The sequence below is a fragment of the Mustela lutreola genome, chromosome 1 (assembly GCF_030435805.1).
Source record: "Mustela lutreola isolate mMusLut2 chromosome 1, mMusLut2.pri, whole genome shotgun sequence".
Classification (NCBI taxonomy): Eukaryota; Metazoa; Chordata; class Mammalia; order Carnivora; family Mustelidae; genus Mustela; species Mustela lutreola.
Window position 1 is genome coordinate 221,242,096 of NC_081290.1, and position 17,814 is coordinate 221,259,909.

General features: G+C 37.8%; 1 protein-coding gene across 7 annotated transcripts in view; it reads left to right on the forward strand.

Annotated features, from left to right (window-relative positions):
• Positions 1-17,814, forward strand: part of DLG2 (discs large MAGUK scaffold protein 2) — a 1,588,988-nt gene that overhangs the window by 375,693 nt on the left and 1,195,481 nt on the right. Inside the window, exon 1 of one of the 7 annotated variants that reach the window (XM_059187633.1) lies at positions 8,639-8,977. The exons of 5 other annotated variants lie outside the window; for them this stretch is intronic. In XM_059187633.1, coding sequence (XP_059043616.1) covers positions 8,876-8,977 — 102 coding nt within the window. In that variant the 5' untranslated portion in view covers positions 8,639-8,875. Of the gene's footprint in view, positions 1-8,638; positions 8,978-17,814 lie in introns of those variants that run through there. One more of the 7 variants, XM_059187666.1, reaches the window with a different exon arrangement.

The window sequence follows — 17,814 nt, forward strand, 5'->3', positions numbered from 1 at the left end:
AAACATTCCTACCACAAAAAAGGAACAGCAACTATATGAGATGACAGAGGTGTTAGCTAACACTTTAGTGGTCATAATTTGGTGGTATATTAGTGAATCAAATCAACAACTTGTGCTCCTTAAACTTACACAACTGTATATCCCAATAAAAAATAGAGCTTTTATAACTTAACAGTACAATAACAAATTGAAAACAAAATAAGTGTTTTAAAGGTCTAAAGACAGAATTAGTACATGGAAAGATTTCTGAAGAAATTACCCATTGCAGCATAAGCAGCTAAAGAGCAAATACAAAAGAAAGAGAAAGTAAATATATGTATAATCACAATTTAAGGGAAAAAAAAGAGAGGATAAGAGAACATGAGGGATAGAAAAACGCAAAGTGATATGCTTTCACATTTTTTATGATTGATTGAAGACATAAATCCTTGGATTCATTTTGTAATTGATTGAAGACATGAATTCTTAGATGTGACCCTCAGAAGAAGACCTAGACAGGATAAAGAAAGTGAAGTCCATATCTAACTACATTTGAGGTGAATCTCCAAAACAGCAAAACAATGAAAAAAAGCAATCACTGTGAAACAACTGAGCAATTACAGACAAAAAAAAAAAAAAAAAAAAAAAAAAGCAACTGGACTTACTCTTGAAAATACTGGAAAAAATAGCTGGCAACTGGAAAAAATAGCTGGCAACCTAGAATTTATACTCAGCTAAACTTTCATGTAAAAACCTAATAAAATAACCAAATAAAATAAAAGTAACATTTTCACAGAAATCAAAATATTACAGCTGATTTTTGCTCAAGTATAGTCTATAAAATACTTACGGAGAATAAACATGAGTCTAACAGGATTTTTAATGGAAATTTAAATTGATACAAACATAAACATATACAGTGGCTCTTAACACTAAGTAGCACTTAACACATTGAAATTTTTTTTAAAAGATTTTATTTATTTATTTGACAGAGATCACAAGTAGGCAGAGAGACAGGCAGAAAGAGAGGAGGAAAGCAGGCTCCCCGCCGAGCAGAGAGCCCGATTTGGGGCTCGATCCCAGGACCCTGGGATCATGACCTGAGCCAAAGGCAGAGGCTTTAATCCTCTGAGCCACCCAGGCACCCCAACACATTGCTCTTTGCTCCAAGAATTCCTTAACTATAACTTTTAGCCTCATAATTTTGTTATATATATGTGCACATATTTGCCCATATGAACATTTCAATTTTTTTCATAATATTAAGAAATATTTTTGACCTGCAACAAGAAGAGGCTTGTGAAATATGCCATGAAATATTGAAATACTATGACATTATTAATGCCATTTTTGTATGAAAATTTTTGTCTAAAATCATGAATAGATATCAAATGTATATTATTTTCAGAAACAGCACACACTATTATACATAGTTTGAATGCCATTTTGTTATGGTGTTCCTGGAGCTGTCTCTTCCAAGATACTATAATTAGTTACCTCTGATGAGGGAGTTGTGAGTATTTTCAAGTTGCTATTTTTTTCTGTTCCCATTAGTACTTAAAAATTATTTCTAGGTGTCCCTGGGTGGCTCAGTCAGTTGAGTGTCCAACTCTTACTTTCAGCTCAGGTCCTGATCTCATGGGTTTGGGATCAATCCCTGCATCAGTTTTTGCACTCAGTGGGAGTCTGGATGTTCACTCCCTCTGCCCCTTCCCCACTCTCTCCCTGTCTCTCTCTTTCTCTCAACTAAATAAATGAAATAAATAAATAAATAAATAAATAAATAATTTTATTTTTACTTTGCTTTTGTACTTAGCTTTTGTACTTAGCATTTATTTTTAGTAACATTTTTTCTATCTTTAGGTATGAAAAAAAGGTATATATATGCCAGGTGCTGGGATCAGGTATTTTCACATATGGCATTTTAGTAAATCCTCATAGGAACCCAATAATGTATGTGTTTTATTTAACAACCCTTCCATATTTTTTAAAGGATAAGAAAATTAACTGTCAAAGGGGTTGAGTGATTATCTCACTTATATAGTAAATGGGAAAGCTAGGCCTAGAACCCAAGACTCAAATCTTATTCTTTTAACACTGAAATCAAATTTGGTAAACAAGCCTAAACAGAGGTGTGTGTTTGTTTTTTTCATTTGATTTTCATACTGAAGAAATTTGTCCAGGTGGTACAGAAGGTGATGTTTGGAGTAGCTTTTTCTAAATGGTAGTAAAACTGAACAGTAGTAAAAATGAACATGATGAGAAATCTTATAGACAAAACTTTGCCTTGCCTCATATTGAAGCTGAGGACAATCATTATTTCAAAATACTTGATGCTAATAGAAAATCTCAAAATTGATTTTGAATCATTGGGCTGCATTTCCTCAATAAAAGTTGTATTCTTTACAACTAGGAGTTGGAGGCTTGGGGGCTGGATTAAGAGATAAAGATCTACACTAGTTCAGCTAGGGCAGAGGTGGGGACTATAGAAATCCTGGCTTAACCCATATCTTCATTTTTTTTCTTAATTTACTCATTTAGGGACTCAATCATTCCAGATTTCAAATAGGCACAATTATTTCAAATAAAGGTCAAGCATGCTAATTATGATTCAAATAAAGGTCAACTAATAATTAAGTGTGACTGGCCCACATACTTCGGGGCAGATGGGTAGACATGGAGGAATCAGATATGACAGAGCATGAAGAGTGGGGTAAGCATGATGCATTTTATTTAATTTTTTAAAGATTTCATTTATTTGAGAAAGAAAGCATGAGCAGGGAGCAGGGGAGGAGCAGAGTGAGAAGCAGACTCTCCACTGACAGGAGCTCAATGTGGGACTCGATCCCAGAACTCTGGGGTCATGACCTGAGCCAAAGGCAGATGCTTAACTGACTGAGCCACCCACGTGTCCCAAGCATGATGCATTTTAGAGTCAGTTTTATGGGGTCTGACTCTAGTACAAACCCTCACTGTGGGTACGTGTTCCTCAGTGGGAGGGACTTGAGAGAACTGAGGAAGTGTGTGAGGAGAATTTGGGAGAGTACAATTTGTGAAGAAAGCTTCAAGAGTCAGAATTGTTCAGTCTAAAGATATTATACACATCAGGTGGCTCTAATAGGTTTATTCTTTCCTGTTAATTTTAATTAAGAAATAAAATCAGGAAATCAACATAAAGCTCTTCCAATTTACTGAGTGCTTAGAACAAACCAAGTAAGAGTGACAGGAGTTTTGAGGTACATTATCTCACAAGCCTTATAACAATCCTATAGCTTTATTATCATTTTATAGAACAGGGAATTGTGGTTCAGAGAAGTTAACTAAATTGGTCAGACATTCTTCAGACTGAAAGTACACTTATTAATAATTCTATATACTTTGTTACTGTTGAAAAAAAAAAAAAGCTACTTCACTCCTTTTTCCCAACAGTCACTTCAATTAGTCTGTAAACTCAGTGATGACAGAAAAGCATATTCATAGGCCTATTCACCTTACATATTTGAGGAAGCTCAATGATAAAAATAGTATGTATTACAACCTTATTGATGATGTAATTACATGAAAATATCTTCACTGAAGATTAAGTGAAAATAAGGAGACTCAATTTATAGTGAAAGGAAGTGGGAGGAGAAGGAGTATAAGGCTGAAATCACACAGGTGTTCGTGGCAAAACCTAGTGTGTCTAATTGACTCCAAAGGTCTTATGTTTTCTAAATCTATCACACTTTCCTTATAGGAGTCACTGGGAAGAATTCCCTTGAAGAGGTACTAAATAACAGACCTTATTATGGAAAGTAGGTGAAAAATAGAGATGTGTTAGCTGTAAGTAAGAGGCAGAACAACCTACTTTAAGAACTTGGCTCATTGAGTCTGACTGGTTGGGTTCGAATTCTAATTCTATCACCCAGATAAGGTGTTATCTACTGTGTTATTGTTCCCAATATTCTCTCCTTCCTCCACGTGAGAGGATTATCCTTTTCCACCTGACAGGCATCACTTTGGGCCATAGGACCTGCCTTGGCTAATAAAATGTAAAGAGTGAGAGGTTGGTAATGTCTGAGCAGAAGCGTTAAGAGCCACTGTTTATTCAGCCATTGACTGGTTTTCCTTCTGTTGGGAGAATATCACGTCCCTAATAGAGGCTGTTTTTCTGTTCATGGAATGACATGGCTCGAGCCATAGTCAATCTGTGAAGGACATCTAACATGAGGAAAAAATAAACATTTGTGGTTGAAAGCCATGGAGATTTTTTTGAGAATATGATGGGCCTAAATTTTTTTTGTCAGTTGATTAATTAAGCTAACTAGGATCAGTTTTGTTAGCCTACAGACATCTCTTTGTGATTCAGTTTCCTTTTTTTTTTTTTTTTAAATAAGATTTAGTGGTTGTGGTGATTAAATAAATTAGTGTAGATAAAGTACTTAAACCAGAAGGGAGGAAATAAGTATATCTCTGAAGAGGAAAAGTCTTGATCCATAGTGTTTACCAATTTATCTGGTGTACATACTTTTTCCAAGGCTGATTGCAAATTATCATCATCATGGTGTCACTGAATGGAGGGTTGTGAAAGATGTACATACATCGGGCTCCCAAGAGTAGAGTTTGGCTCTAGCACATTGGTGAATTTAGAGCAGTGCACCTAGTGGACACTGTATTTGAGCATATCAAATAGTAAGCAATACAGAAGAGTTTAATGAAGATAGGTGACTGGATGAAATTGGTTCTTAAATTTTCTTTACATTCTTAAGAGTCTATAATGGAAGACAACTCCCAATTTAATCACCACAGGTAAACTGAGAGGTGCTCTGGTTTACCCATTTCATTGTGTTAGACAGGAGAATTGGGGCCTAGAGAGGTTAAGTAGCTTGCTCAAAGTTACCCAGCCTGCGAGAAGAAACACCAGGACTCCTAGTGTCCACTATACTTTTCCCCTTCCAACATGAACCATCTCTTCTTAAAAATTGCTATGGAAAGGATCAGCAAAGAAAGAAAAAAAGGATAAATAGCTGATGCTTCTTACCTTGTCTCAGTTTCTGACTAGAAATGATAGCAATAACAATAAATAAAAGATTAAAGATAAGCCCTGTTCATGTTTATCGATAATCCTATTCTTTTGGTGTGTGATTTTGAGTCAGTTTTGAGGGAAGGTTGTCACTAGAAAAAAATTTTAATTGTGTATAGTTGTCATGTATCATTTTGAAAAGTGATGATTATCAGAAAGAACTGGAAATATTACCAATCATTGAAATGTCTAATTAAGGGTGACTATTTTGACTATTAAAATGAGTAAATGAGTGCATCAGCTCCTGGCATGCCCCAGTAATATCTCCTCCTAAAAATATTGCTGTACATTCCCATGTAGAATACTCCCAAATTAGTGCTTTTCAGACCAATAATGCAGGGTGTTCATATTTTAAGGTAACAGTGATTCATTTTTTTTTTTTTTTTAACCATAGTGGTTACTGGCTGTAACTATGGAATGCATTGTCATGGAAACCACATCTCCCCTTTCTCCCCCTCTTCAATTCACCCCAGAGCCATTATTGAGAAACAAGAATTAAAGGAAAGCATTTTGTGAGATGCCTATGAGAAGATAACAGGTACACACACACAGACGCACACACACACACACACACACACGTGTGTGTGCGTCTGTGTGTGTGTACAGAGAAATGAATTCTCATTGATTAAATTTAAACAATAAAAGATTAAAACACTGAACTATATATTTTTCTTTATATATTGCCTTTGGCTTTCTCAATCTAAACCAGCACAAATTGTAGAATGGGAAATAACTTGAACATAGCAGCCTTAAATGCTGCCCTAGAATAGGAGGTCAGCCTTAGCTTGGGTAATTCATTAGGGAAAGACTGTGTTAGTTATTATTGGAACATCACAATATAGAGCATACAATACTTTTGGGGTGTTTGAAATCCAAATTATAGGCTAATGAATAAGGGAAATATTGTACAACTTTTTTAGAATCCATTTGCCTTTGGAAAAACAGCCATAATTATAGATGCTCTGTAGGTGGAAGTGCTCACACAGTCACACATTTTATGGTAACATAAAGGGATAAAATGATAAGGGGTACACTTAACGTGTGAATATGACTTTAGGATTCTATAGAAGGCACCAGACCAGAGTTCTACTCCTCAAAAGTGACTCAGGGTGTTTAAGCACATATATATTAGACCCCCTGAGTCCCTGCTGACCCTGATGCATGACAGATTGAATCAGTGCCAATTTCCAGGAAGGGAATTGACGAGGTAAGGATTCCTGTGCTTAGTAGGGGAATCCTCAAAGCCTGAATCCCTAAAGCTGCCCTCTTCAGTTAGAGCCAGATTTGTCTCAACTTTTACTGCCTTTTCATGCTGATCTTTGCTCATACTTTGTTCCATGTTGATTTCCCTTTAGGAGGTCTTAATTTTGTAAGCAGGACCCATATTCCTCTCACCAGAAGGCTGATTAAAAATGTAGAGCCCTTGATATCCTCCTGGCCTATGGAATGATAATGTAAGGGTTGAGCCTGAGACTCCTCGGGAATTACGTGATCAGGTTCGGTTTCCATTAGTCTGAGACAGGAGGGTGGGGTATTTTGAATACAGGCTGGTGAAGAAGTTATGGGGCAGGCGCGGCATTCGACTTGACAGTTTGCAGGTTGGTTTGTTTTGTTGCTGTTGCTGCTCTTGCTGAAACTTTGTAAGTCTGAATCATATAGTGATATTGGGGCTCATTAATTCAGAGTACAGTTGGTCGGTATTCTCATGGAATTGCATCAGGAAGATGTGATTCTGGCTGAGTTTGCTGTGGATATTTAGAACTATTTTGTTGCTCTATTTCAAGTGGGATCTGAGGTTAATGCCCAATCAGAGACTTTGGAAACTGCCCTATTCCTGTATATATGACAGGCCTAATCTTTCTTGGATAAATCTGGAGTCTTTAGGGCATAATTCTGGAGAAGTGTGATGTTGCTTTGTAAATTATCTTCTATCACTTGTCTTTGAAACTTATCTTCTTTTTTTTTTTTTTTTTAAGATTTTATTTATTTATTTGACAGACAGACAGGCAGGCAGAGAGAGAGGGAAGCAGGCTCCCCGCTGAGCAGAGAGCCTGATGTGGGGCTCGATCCTAGGACCTTGGGATCATGACCTGAGCCAAAGGCAAAGGCTTTAACCCACTAAGACACCCAGGGGCCCTGAACCTTATCCTCATGGCTTATTGATTGTGTGACTTGGGCAAATGACACAATCTCAGGGCCTCAGGTTCTTCCTCTAGAAAAACATGTCCAATAATACCTGTCTTTCAGGCTAAGACAGGAAACAGGCTATGTAAGTAAGGAGCAGCTGCTATGTACCACTGGGGCTCAATCAGGAATTTCTTTACCGTCTCTAGTCTTCATGATAGTTCTGCAAGGTAGTTCTGCTTTACAGAGAAGCAAACAGAGACTCAAGTACGGTAAGTGACTTACACAAAGCCACTCAGCCTGCGAGCCAGAGTCTAATTCCAAATCCTGATGCCTTGCTCTTTTTCCACCAACCATTTATAAGGCATAGTGCCAGGCACTCAGGTGGCACCAAAACAGTGCTAGCTAGCTTTACCCACTTCCTACTCTTCCTGCTTTTCTGCATCCTTCCTATCACTTTTTTTTTTTTTTTTTTTTTTTTTTTTTTTTTTTGTCTCCAATAAGCAGTTTTGCAGCTGGGCCAGCCACATGCTGAAATTTTTTCCATCTTAAGCAATTTTGATAGCTTCACTTTCAAAAGGAAGAAAAAGAAAAAGAGAGAGAGAGAGAGAGGAAGAAAAAAAAAAAAAAAAAAAAAAGAACAGCACATCATCCACCAGTCATGTCATTCATACTTCCAGAACAGCATAGAGACTTCTGGGGCTTTCTGGAGCCTCTAAGATATCAAGGTGGGGAAGGGACTGACTCTTCTTTTTTGAGTTTGAAAAATGTTGTATCAGATAAAGCCTGCGGTGGATTCTACCACCTAGGGAGTGAGTCAGCTCGCTGACCCAGAAGTCAAGGGCAGAGGGCCCCAGCGGAACCATTTCCAGTGCACTTCTACCCCAGGTGCCTTTGCCGGCCATCAACTCAGGCACAGCAGTTTCAGAGGGCCAGCATGGACAATGCACTCAGCAGGGTGCCACAGGGGCCTCCCCTTCTTCAGAGCTCGTCCTTGGAGGTCGCCTGTGGGGAGGTAGCGGCGATGGGGGCCGAGTGTGGTCTCGATTGTTAGCCCTGGAGCCCTCTCACAGCGACCCCAGAGATTCCTGGGTTGCACGGAGGGAGCGGCAGGCTAGGCTAGGCTGACGAGCACCTTGCTCCCTCCCTCTGTCAGCCCCTCCCTTCCACCCCATTGCCCGGCCAGCGCTCCCCACGGTGACTCTGGATTGCAGCAAGCCACTGGCTTTTTACCAAATCGGGAGCTGCAGTATTTTTTTTTTTTTCCCCCTTCAGAGAGAATAATTTCAGCCCCCTTCAGCTCGCATGACAATCTTGTGTGACTGGGGCGAGTAGGCGGGCACATCCTTTTACATGCTAATACTGCCCCACCTCCTTTGAACCCTCCTCTAAGCGCCTGGCTCCGTTTTATTTTTATTTTATATATTTTTAATTTTTTTTTTTTTAAATTTTACCTACTCCAAATTCACCGTAGGGGGGAAAACCCTTCTTGGTTCTGTCCCTCCCCCCACGCCTCATTCCCCAGGGAAGGGAGACCCCAAGACGCTTGTTACTTGCCCGCGTTGCTTCTACCCCGGCGCTGGGATGGCTGCGCGGGGTGCAGGGGGCAGCTATCGGAGCGGCTGCTCGGTCTAGGCTGTCACTCCATGTGCCCGGCGAGCACCGTGTTCGGGTCCCCCAGCGAGCTGCCACTGCCGCAGCCCGAAAGGAATGTCCCCTGTTGTTAAGGACCCTGACTGTTTTACCCCAATGATTTGCCACTGCAAAGTTGCTTGCACCAACAACACTTTGTCGTTGATGTTTGGATGCAAGGTAGGACGAGGTTCATGTCTTTTTAATGCATGCTGCCTCCCTTGGGGGAGCTAACAATTCCTTTTGTTGTTTGTTTATGTGTCTGCTTGTTGGGAGAGTGACAGAAGCTAGGACTTGCTCTACCCTTTCTGGGAGCTGGCTGGGTTTGGGGGAACTGATTTTTCTGGCGTCCGATGTTGGGCTGATAACTCCTTTGTGGCAGGACCCTGGTCTCTAATGTACGGAGGTTCCCAGAGCAGATCACGCCTGGGAAAGGGGGCGCCTTAGGTGACTCTGTGCTTGGGATCTTGTTATACATTTAGTTAGTGACTGGGTTTCTGGCTGCTCATTTGGGAGCTCCTGAACTCATCACAGGTTACCACTGCCTGGAGCCCCGGACCCAGACCGCCCACAGTCAGGGTTACCTGCGATGGTGGATGTGCTTGAAATTAAATTGAACATATCAGTTTGCAATTTGACACTTTCAAAACTGAAGAGCTTGTTTTTATTCTAGACAGAATATCTGGAAATAGGCTCATGTTGCCCCTAATTGTGTATTTGTCTCTGAGCTTATACAATCCACTCAAAATCAACACTCAGAAATTTTATCAAGAGGTGGCGCAATTACTCAGTGGAGTTTCTAGTGAATAACTGTCCCACCCCAGATTTTTGTAAAGGTGATTGGTGTTCACAAGGAAATGATATTTGAAGAGTTTTGAAGAAGGTTACTATTCATTATTCCTTGTCTCTAACTTTTTTTGGTGGGCTCAAAGGTGCACCTCCCTGGAAAAGATGCATAGAATGTGGTATTTGAGCAGTCCTCGCCCGTGAAGGGTCTGAGTGCATGTCCCCTCACTCCCAGACATGCACCTTCACTTCTTTTCATTGTGAAAAGCTGGTGGGTTTGCCTGGTCTGTCTGTATGAAACACTTTTGTGGCCACTATGGTGACTGTAAGGACAGAGAAAGCATCATCTAAAAAACAACTAAAATTCACCTTCTTAAGTGAATAAAATCACATGATCCTTATTGCTTTGAAAGATACTACTAGTGACTGGGTTGGACACTGGTCAGCATCTTACACAGGAGAGTTAATGAAACATACACGTTCAACTTCATGGCTAGTGCTCAGTGGAGGTGTAAATGTAATGAAAAAATGGGGAGTCAGGACTGTGAGTTTTATACTGACAATGCTGAGAATCTCTCTTCTCCGAGCCTCTGTTTTTCTATCAAAGGAGAGGCATAGGTGAGGTGATCTTTCTTGGCTCTAATAGTCTCCAGGGATCCTTTCGTAAGATCATTTAGTGGTAAAGTTACTGCCAGAGATTTACGTTTTTTACCTCATATAGTAGACTGCACCTTAGAGTCAGTTAAAAAAAAATATCGATCATACTAAAGACTAGCTAGATACTCCTTTGGAAACCCCTGGAAAGGTCTTAGAGTCTTAAGGTCTGTGTGTTCATTGTTGTCAGGAAGATGTATGTGAGTGAACAGCACCAGTAGCTAACTTGTTAGCTTCTCTCCCTCCCACGTCCTGCTACTCTCCCCTGTGCTTCTGTCCATTCACTCCTCTAATTGTATTTACAGCAGCATCTTAGCAAAGGCGACTATTTAAAATCCATTCCCATAAACTTATGAGAATGGCATTGTAGCACTTAATGATTATAAACAAAGGTGAATTATTTGTCAAGGGAAATTAAACACAAGCTCATAATCAAATAAGATAAGTTATTGGTGTGGAAATATTGTTGAATATGTGTTCAACCCTTGAAACTCATTTTCAAAGAAGTTTCTTTCATGCTGTTAAATTTTCCACGATTTGCAGACCATTGGAGGGAATTGGTATATTCACAAGCACACTTTTTTTTTTTTTTTTTTTTTGGTAAGTCTGGGGAATTACTTTAGTTTAACTTCCTTTAAGTTCTCTTCCTTTTGGTGTTCAGGTTTGGAAAGTTCAGTTGGTGAAAGGGAACCATATCAATAGAGTGAAACACCTAAATCATGTCTGTTGGTAGACATTGGTCCATGGAAAAGAAATCAAGTCTCTGTGAAAATAAAATAATAATTTTAAAGGTTCTATCCCATTCCCTTTTGTCAAGTATTTGAATAAGATCATTCTTCAGCCCCATATACTGGGATTGATAATTATATTGTAATCATACTAAACAGTTGGTTAATTACACACTGGTTGATGTAAGGCTCTCTCCTTAGAATTTTAGATATGGAAAGAATAATAGAACCTTCTATTCTAACCTTTCTCTGATGAACAGCACTCTCTGATGAAGATAACATATGTGAAACCCTTACATAGCATCAGATAGGCCTGAGTTTCAAAGCTAGGTGTGCTACTCACTGGTTGTACAATTTCTCTATGTCTCTGCTTCCTCATGGGTAAAGTGGTCCCAGTGAAACTACTGTCTTACATCCTGCTATGTCACTGTGAGAAATAGAGTTTAAATGAGATGTATGCAGTGCTTAGTACTTTTGCATTCAAAATGCAAAATTGATATTTTTATTTGACCTTAGGTTATTTTTATAGCTATTTTACTGCTGGGGTGGGCAGTGTATCATCTCTTCTAGAAGGACCTTCTTTCACTGTTAATTCTTTGGATTAATTGTTTATTTTTACTGTAAGCTTGATCATAGCTTCTCTTAGAGTTACTTTATGTGAAGTGTTTATATAAAATGTAGGAGCCATTGGTATATAGATAAAACATTCATAAAACAAAGGGGATTTATGAAAACTCATGAAAAACTGACACCAATGTTTTACTCAATCAACAAATATTCATTGAGCAACCAAAAAATGCTGCGCAGTAGAGATGTAGCAATAAACAGCTCTTGTCCCCCATGGTCTCAAAGTCGAAGGATGTAGTAGGTGACAGTATTAATTGTAGTGTTGATTTATGAAAAAAACATGAAATGAGGATTTTAGTTGAATCTTTGAGCAATGAAACTGGAATTTTAAATAATTATTGGGGAAAAGATAGAGATGTCTTGGAGATAGAGATATTAATATGGAGCCTCCAAAAATGCATTTATTCCAATATTATCTATAAGTCTGAATATAAGGTTATCAGGATGAGTATTTTTCTGGAAAGATATTTATTATGGCAAAGTCTAAAACCGTGTTTACATGTAGGCTGAACTTCATCATCTTCAAAAATAACACTTAAACTGTTTGTTCTTATTCTCCCAAATCTAGTAGTGGCTTAAAAAACATTGAGTAACTTGAGCTTTGAAGGAGGAAGCCCCAAGTAATTTTATTTTGTCACTTAGCAATCTCTAGGGCCCCCGTTTGCTGCATCCTGGCTGTAATTCAGTTTAGTTAGCTGACTATATGACTTATGACTATAAATGTGAAGTGTCTTTCTGTGCCAGGCTCTACGCCAGGCACTGTGAAAGGCATTAAAGGTACAAATAGAAGTATGACACAGTTCCTTTCCTCCAGGAATTGCAAGTTTATTGAGGGAGATAATCCTCCTCCCTCCCCTAAAATATAGAAAACTCAAAGTCCCACCTGTTTCTCATAAAAGAAACGAAAGCACTGTTATTAAAAAAAGAGTTTTCCTATCTTATTAGTCCTCTTTTTGCCCTGGTCCGTACACCATTATCACACAATGCTGCTTATAGGAATGGAATTTCCATGGAGAAAGAGGCCTTCTGAAAGCCTTTTCCCCCCTCATGGTAGTTTTTGTATTTTATCTGAAAATAGCCATCACGTTTACCTTTACTTAACTCTGTCCTCTCCACGTGTAAAGATCCAAGTTCAAATGTAATTCAGTGGCCAGTCTATGTATTGTTTCTCTTTCCTTTATCTTGCCTGTAGCTGCATTACAAGGGTCTGCAGCATCTGTGAGTCCCCTTCCCTTCACTCGCTCTTTTCCAGTCACCATTTCCAAGGCAAAAATAAACAACACGATGGAATATTCATTATTTTCCATAATATTCTAAATGTTCAATATAAAGTGAAATGTTCTCCACAGTTATTGCTTTTCTTTTCTTTTCTTTTCTTTTTTTTTTTTTAAACTCTAAAGGAGTTGTTATTGAAATAGGATTTTGCCTTGGAGAAGCTCTCCCTTCCCTACCCCATATAGCCATTTGTTAATATAACAACTCATCTGAATCAAACCTTCAAGCTCCTAGGCCACATCAGGTGCCTTTAATAGTTGTCTGATGGGATTAGGATCAGGAAGAGTTCTTAAAAAATGTTGTAAGTCCTGGAACTTTTTTTTTTTTCTTTTTGTCCTGTGATTGTTTAGACATTGCGCAAACAGTCCCACCCCTCAAAAGAAAGGGATTACTTAGCAGAAAGCAACTTCCCTTTTGTCTATATGGGAACTCGCCCCAAGAAAGAAGAATGAGAATAAGGAAGAGGTTAAAAATATTAGAAAATAGAAGAGGGTGGAAATAAAAGGAGGAAGGGATTCTTACTGAAGAAGTAAAGGGTAAGGGAAAAATAAAATCAGCTTGTTTAAATATCCACAAAAGCAAGACACTGTCCTAGGTGCTTCATAAGAATTATTTCTTCAGATCTCTAAAGTTATCAGGCAAACGGAGAAAGCAGAGATGGAGGGAAGGAAAAGGAACTAGAATGGGTTGATGGGAAGGGAAAGAAACTTCAAGAAAGAGGATGAAGAGGAAAGGAAAATGTGTTGCAGGCTTTTATCCTACAGAGGGTGCTTATGTAGTTTCCCAAGATCAGAGCGTGTATCAGTACCTCTCTGGTGGACAGTTCCCTGAACACTGGGATTCAACCAACTCCTTGCAAGTTTGTTAATCCTGCCTAGAAAGTCTCTGGCAGATAAGTGGTTTTGTTTGCTCATTTGTTTATTTGAACAAAGCCAAATTTGTTACATAAGAGTAGTGAATATATCTGTCGTTATATTCATTAATAGATATATTACTATGTGTATTATTGTGGTTGATAGGATAGTTTTATGTATTTTGAATATTGCCAGTGCCTGGCGTTTTTGGTATGTTCTTTATTTTTTTGTCTGAAAATGAGATATATATTTGTCAAAATAAATTTTAAAAACATAAAATCAGAAATTAAAAATTTTAGAAAATACCATTGTCCCAGAAGCCTGGAGATTGAAACTGTTATTATCTTAGCATATGTTTTCTTAGTTTTTTTGGTATTTTTTTGTTGTTGGGGGTCTGCAGATAGCTTATTTTTTAAAATGTAGTTGGAGTGATAGTGAGTTTACTTTTGAATGTTTTAAATTTATATTAGGATTTGCTTATGTATATTAATAGCTCTATTTTACCTTTATCTTTGGATATTTAGATTTTTCCCCTATATTTTCTACTATTAAAAATAAAATAAGATGCATATCTTGATAAATAAGTCCTTTTAGAATTTAGAATTTCTTACTTTGGGGAATCTAGATCAAGAATTACTAAGACATATTTTAAATATTTTCAAACTTTAAAAATGGCTATGTAAATTTGCACTGCCACAGGTTACTTTTTGTGTTACACAATTCTCCACTTTAAATTCTTTTCTTCTACTTTATGGACTTATAAATAAAAGGTAGTCTATTCTCCTGTGAATAAGGTTAAAACTCTGTTTGACTTTGAGTTTATAGGCATCCCATGCCTCTATTGGTGTGTCCCACTTTAAAATGATCTAACATGCAAAAAAATCCAAATGTTCAAAATGGGTATATCAAGATAACAGCTATTGATACTGTCATTAGGATATTAGTCCCATCACGTACACACTCACCTGCTACCATGTGCCAAATACTGTTCTGTATGCTTTATAAATGTCAACTCACTTAATCCTCACAATAGAGGTGGATATGAAAGTTATCTCCATGTTAGAAATGGGGAGACTGAAGCATACAGACTTTAAGTAACCTGTTTAAAGTCACAAAGCTTTTTAAGTAGCAGAGTCAAAATGTGAGCCCAAGCAGTTTATGTCTAGAGCCTACAACTCATTTCTACAATTAATTATAGGGCTCTCTCTAATAACAACTTCATAAGTGCCTTTAAATCAGGAGTCAATTTTCAAAAAAAAGTAATTTATAGGGGCACCTGGGTGATTCCGGGGGTTAGGCCTCTGCCTTCAGCTCAGATCATGGTCTCAGGGTCCTGAGATCAAGCCCTGCATCGGGCTCTCTGCTTAGCGGGGAGCCTGCTTCCCCCTTTCTCTCTGCCTGCTGCTCTGCCTACTTACGATCTCTCTGTGTCAAATAAATGAATAAAATCTTTAAAAAATGTAATTTATACATACCTTTCTTGGCATAAATTTGAATTTGAATACAAGGCACACCTGTTAGAAGACTCAACCTCCTTTTAAAGTATTTATTTCAAAGGAGTTTGATCTAATACACCCTTTCCTATAGTATTCATGTTCTCATTTCTTACAAAGGTTACTAAACTATATAGATAGGACATGACTTTTTCAAGATGACACAGCAAGTCACAGAGTCAAAGCTAGAACCAGGTCTCCTAATTTGTAGCTCAGTGTTACTTTTCTATGCCATGATCTCTAACTATGAACTAGAAGTTTTAAGAAGGTGAGAGAAGAGAAACTGACAAGTTTTCATCTGTAAAAAGCAGGAAAAATAACACCTTGCTTACGGGACTATTGTAAGAATTAAGTGATATGTCACATATGAAAACATTTAACACAATGCATGGAATGTAGCAAATACTCAGGACATATTTTTGTTTTCCATTTTATTAAGGCCACTTTGCAAACTGGTAAAAAAAAAAAAAATGGAGGTTGTTGGTAGTCAACTGAAAAGTGTTTTAGTCAAACACATTGAAATTCATCTGTTAGTAAATGGGGTATACTCTAACCTAACACATTATTAAAGTTTTAATGCCACAAAAGGCAGAATCTAGAAGTTTATATAATTCACACCAAAATATATATATATATCCTAGATTAAATCTGACCCAGAAAGAGAAAATGAAAAATGAGCTAATAAGTGAAGCAGGTGCTGAATATCCCAAGAAGCAGGTTGCATAGGGCTTGTGTCCCACTTGACAAAGGATACTTGCCAGTTCAAGGTCTTTTTCAATTTTTTTACTGGTAATAGTGGAAATTGGAGGGGGTGAGACACTACGTATCAAAAGATAAGGAAGGTTAAATGTTATGCAGTCACTAAAGTATGTTCACAGAAAGGAACATTAAATCATAGAATTTAGGATCTTGAAAAACCTGAGACTTTGTTATTTGTTGTGAAGCCTTTTGCTTCATAATCACTTATGGATTTTCCAGTGAAGTTTCAAAGTCCCTATGGTAAAATCATGTTCAATCCTTTATGAATTCAGTTACTTCAGGATTCCTGGGATACCTAATACTTAATGTTCAAATATTCATAATATTCAGTTGTAAATTCTCTTTCCTTGTTCTATTGTCCTTCTAAAGGCTGACCTCCTTAGGGACAAGGTCCATATATATTCATTTAGTATAGTACCCAAGAAGTCTAGTAAATGTTCCACAAAGGGCAGTCAATAAATATTTCTTGAATGAATGAGCCAATTCTATAGGTGCTTGCAAATGTTTACTGAATGAGTGAAAAAAAAAGTGTGTATTTTCTTATAGTTTATTTGTTATTTTCCTTTGGCAATTTGCCTCTGAAAACCTCTTATTATATCAAACTTCCTAGAGTTTATGTTTCCCTGAAGCATAGACGAGGCATTACTCAATATGTTACCTTGGTGTGATGGTTAATTTTGTGTTTGAACTTGATTATGCTCTATTGGGTGCCCAGATATTTGGCCACACATTATTTTAGGTGTGTCTGTGAGGGTTTTTCTGGATGATTTTAACATATGAACATCTGAATCTTCAGATTGAGTAAAGCAGATTGCTTTCCTTAAGGTGGATGGGCCTCATCCAATCAGTTGAAGACCTGAATAGACCAAAATGCCTAAGAAGGAACTCCTGCCTCACTGCTTTGACCTGGGATATCAGTCTTTTATTGCCTTTGATCTCAAACTGAAATGTGAATTCTGCTTGAGTCTCAGTTCTGGTTGGCCTTCAAGTTGGACTTAGACCATAAGCTATCCTAATCCTCAGGCCTTCAGACCTGGATGAAAACTGCATGTCGGCTCTCCTGAGTCTCCAACCTGCTAATTGTAGATTTGGGGACTTTTCAGCCTCAATAATTGTGTAAGATAGTTCCATATAATAAATCTCTTTCTGACTTTGTAAAATTCTGAGTAATATACCTGGTATCTAGGATAAGATCCCTGGACATGTCATCGCTAGTAAGTCACTCTTTTCTAGTAAACTACTGGTGAGCTAATAGATTATAATTCACCTGAATCTCTGTGCCATGGGGATCTTGCAGTTAAGTTTGTTTTCTCAGAAGGTCCTGGATTTATTTCATTATAAATTGCAGATTATACCTCCAGACATAATACAGTAGAAATCATTCAATACTACTTTAATGAATTTTACATCTATATTTGCATATATGAATGTTTGTCAGACTATAAACACATTGGACATTGCAGTGATTTTTATTAAATATTCAATTATAATTTTACTATGAAAATTTAGATGATCAGATCAAAGAGAATAAGAACATTGTCCTAAATTATGGCTTCTGGAAACCTCATAAAAATATAGTATTTTTTTAAAAGATTTTATTTAAATTTGACAGAGATCACAAGTAAGCAGAGAGGCAGGTGGAGAGAGAGGAGGAAGCAGGCTCCCTTGCTGAGCAGAGAGCCTGATGTGGGGCTCGATCCCAGGACCCCGGGATCATGACCTGAGCCAAAGGCAGAGGTTTTAACCCACTGAGCCACCCAGGCACCCCCAAAACATAGTATTTTTAAAAACATCATTTGTGTGTGTGTGTGTGTAATTCTTAATATAAAATATTATTTTGG